This window comes from Triticum dicoccoides, chromosome 4A, assembly GCF_002162155.2.
Source record: "Triticum dicoccoides isolate Atlit2015 ecotype Zavitan chromosome 4A, WEW_v2.0, whole genome shotgun sequence".
Lineage (NCBI taxonomy): Eukaryota > Viridiplantae > Streptophyta > Magnoliopsida > Poales > Poaceae > Triticum > Triticum dicoccoides.
In genome coordinates this window covers 86,612,540-86,616,048 of record NC_041386.1, presented here as the reverse complement: position 1 = coordinate 86,616,048, position 3,509 = coordinate 86,612,540, and the positions used below count along the sequence as shown (strand labels likewise).

Sequence of the window (3,509 nt, the reverse complement as noted above, 5' to 3'; positions counted from 1 at the left end):
TTTTTTGTTTTTACTCTATTTTATTCAATATTCTTTTTTTGGTTTCCATTTTTTTTTCTAGTATTCGTTTTTTCCATGAAGAGATGTTCATCAAAATCTATTAACATGAGATCTAACTGTAAACATCTCAACATTAGAAATCTGACGGTAAAATGATTCGGGGTTTAAACACACAGTTCAAGAGATAAGATATTTTAAACAAACAAATTTACGAAGAAAACGAAAACTCCTTGGTTGTGACAGGTGGCACCACTTGTGAGCGTCTGAGAAGGTGGGAGACAACTTTTGCAAAGGACAACCCTTAACTATTAATTAGTGATTTCGCGCACCCCTTGAGTGCTCTATATATGGCTTATAACGACATGTTAGCTCCTCTCGCATGAAGCTTCCCTGCAGCGTGCACGCGTGTGGGCCGACTCAATAGCATGCTATCCATTTCTTCGTCGGTGGTCAGTTCGCTAATGTGCTAGTTTGGGTGTTTCGATTTTAGTGTTTTTGTTTTTATTTTATTTTTTGTTTGGTTTTCTTACTTCTTCATTGGTTTTCTTTCATTTTCCTTTTTCGTCATTGTACTTCATTTTTTGTTATTTCTTCATTTTTTGGTTTCTTTCATATTTTTTGTTGTGTTTTCTCTTATTTCTCATTTTCTTCATTTTTTTCGTTTCTTTCTTGGTTTTCTTTATTTCTTTCTCGGTTTTCATTGTTTTCAATTTTTTTGCACCTGTTTCTTTGGTTTCCTTTTCCCTTTTTTTATTTTTCTGATTTTTTACATTTTTTATTACATACGTAATTTTTTAATTTACCTTTAGCATTTGGAAATTCATTGTTAATATTTTTTCGAATAAATGTTTGGATGTCTATTGTTTCATAGACATTGTACATTTTTGGTATACATCTATGACTTATTTAATACATGGTTAACATTTTTTTGTGCATATGGTTAACATTTTTTGAATATATGTTTTGATGTCTACTTTTTACACATCATACATTTTCGTTATGCATTTGATACATTTTTTACATGCTTATACTTTATGTATGCATGTTTAACATTTTTCCGAATACATGAGTAACATTTTTAAACACATAGTTTTTTCATATACATTGTACATGTTTTGTATACATCAAAAATATTTTTGTACACATTTAATATTTTACAAGTACATGAATAAAATTTTTGAAACTTTTTTTTATGTTAGTTTTTTTCCATACACATGGTATATTTTTTTGTATACATCATAAACATTTTTTGTATACGCATTTAACATTCCCAGGCACCGGCCAGGGCGTGCCGTGCCTGGCCCGGCTGTGCCGGCGTGGTCGCGGGCTGGCCTGGTCGGCCCGGCCCGTTTGACCAGCTTTGCCACTGGGGGCTCAGCCGATACCGAGTCTCAACGTCACACGAACTCGGTTCCTTCTTTCCTGTACCAGTATTTTTTTTCGTGTTTCTGCGCCCCCCACAGACTCCACACGCTTTCCCCCAAATCGCCGCCGCCATGGAGAAGGAGAAGAAGCTGTCCTTCTCCATCCCTTCCAAGCTCAGGCCGCCCAAGCCGCCCCGCCCCGCCGCCGGCGCTGATTCCTCCGCCGCCAGCGGCAACTCCGCTTCCGCGGCCGCTGCCCCCGCCCAGCAATTCGTCACCGAGTTCGATCCGTCGCAAACCCTAGCCGCCGGCGCCGCGTCCGCCGTCATCGCGCCCCTCCCCAACTCCGGCCACTTCCTCAACCACCGCTCCCGCAAACCCTCCTCCCTCCCGACCCCCGAGGAGGAGGCCGCCCTTGCGGCCTCCACCGCCGGTGGCCCCACATTCGTGCTCGACACCTCCGAGGCCCCCGACAACCCCTCCTCCCACATAGGGTATGGCCTCACCCGACGCGGCGCCGACGCCGACGCCGAGGCTGACGCCACGGAGCCGGGTAAGACGCAGTCTTCCAAGGAATCAGAGAAGAAGCCGACCTCTCCAGCCAGAGATGGCGGCTCCAGCGGTGACCTTATGCTGCGACGGTACAAGGAGGACATGGCCAGCCTCCCTGACCACCGTGGTATAGATGAGTTTGAGGAGGTGCCTGTGGAGGGCTTCGGTGCTGCCCTCCTTGCTGGTTACGGCTGGTCGGAAGGCAAAGGGCTCGGCCGCAATAACAAGGAAGATACCAAGGTTGTTGAGTATAACCGCCGTGCCGGTACGCTGGGATTAGGTTACGACCCTTCTGAGGCAGACCCTAAGAAGACTCGCTCCGGCGACTGGGTTATTGGTGGAAAGAAGCCGACAGAGAATGGTGGAAAGAAGTCCGCAGAGAATGGAAATGCAAAGAAGAGAGATATGGACAAGGAAGACAGAGTCCGGGAGAGGGATTCAAGTTCCCGACAGAAGAGATCTGGTGATCTTAGGGCCGAGAGGGAGGTTCGAGAGAAAGAGAGAAAATCTCGGGATAGTCGAGAAGAAAAGAGTAGCCGCGATGTTGGTAACAAAGTGCGCTGGTTACAGAGCAATATTAGGGTTAGAGTGGTTAATGAGAGGTTCAGCAGAAGGTTGTACCTGCAGAAGGCAAAAATTGTCGATGTGGTTGGACCAACGACATGTGACATAATGATGGATGACGGGTCAGAGCTTGTGCAGGGGGTGGAGCAGGATATGCTTGAAACAGTCCTGCCACGGACAAACGGCCAAGTGCTTGTGCTCTGTGGGAAGCACAAGGGGGTGTATGGGCATCTGGTAGAGAAGAATTCAGAGGCAGAGACTGCAGTAGTGGAGGATGCGGATACAAAAGACATGGTGCGTGTGAAATATGATCAGATTGCAGAGTACGTTGGGGACCCAGAATTGCTTGGGCATTGATTATTTCTTCTTGAGGAGGGGACATCTGTTTTCCAGGAGCTCTTCTAATGTGCGGTAATATCTGTTCCTTAGTAATAACTATCAGTCGCTGCTTGGATGTAAAATCTTGAACACAATGTTAATTGTGTTATTACTATTATTTGTTGCTTGGATGTGTAAAACCTTCAGCAAACTGTCAGTTTTTGCTTTGTATAATCTGTTTGTTTAAGTCTGCTGCATATGGGTCAAAACCTCATGCTAATCGATGATGTCAGAAGGTGATTCTTGTATCTAAGAGTGATTTTCGGAATGCATGCTAAAAATCTCATGAACTTCTTGGCGTCTTGGTGATGGGGTGATCAATAGTTACTATACCGGGACCCTGCCCTTAAACTGCAGATGCTCCGCGCGGGGTTGATTTTGTTTTGGAGTTCTCCTGCTATCCACCATAAGAGATGAAAGTTTTGCTGAAAACATCTAAAGAAAATCTGAACTACAAATCTCTAAGTTGAAGATAAAAAATTAAAAAGTACTACCTCTGTTCCTAAATATAAGATTGAACTGCCAAAACGTCTTATGTTTATGAAGCATCAAACCACAGGATTAAAAGAAAGGTCAACTAACCTGTTGCCAGGGCTCAAACTGTGCTATTGAAGATCTGTCCCTCCGTTCTTTCAAGTATGTCCATTGCAT

The 3,509-nt window shown here is 44.2% G+C and overlaps 1 protein-coding gene across 5 annotated transcripts in view; it reads left to right on the top strand.

Annotated features, from left to right (window-relative positions):
• Positions 1 to 1,430: 1,430 nt before the first annotated feature.
• LOC119285140 (protein MOS2-like) overlaps positions 1,431 to 3,509 on the top strand; it is a 5,421-nt gene continuing 3,342 nt past the window's right edge. For 3 of the 5 annotated variants that reach the window (XR_005139361.1, XR_005139360.1, XR_005139362.1), the window contains exon 1: positions 1,431 to 2,891. Coding sequence is in view for 2 of the 5 variants with exons in the window: in XM_037564364.1 (XP_037420261.1) it covers positions 1,497 to 2,837 (1,341 nt within the window). In the remaining 3 variants the exon portion in view is untranslated. The remainder of the gene's footprint in view (positions 2,892 to 3,509) is intronic. The other 2 variants (XM_037564364.1, XM_037564363.1) reach the window with 1 other exon arrangement.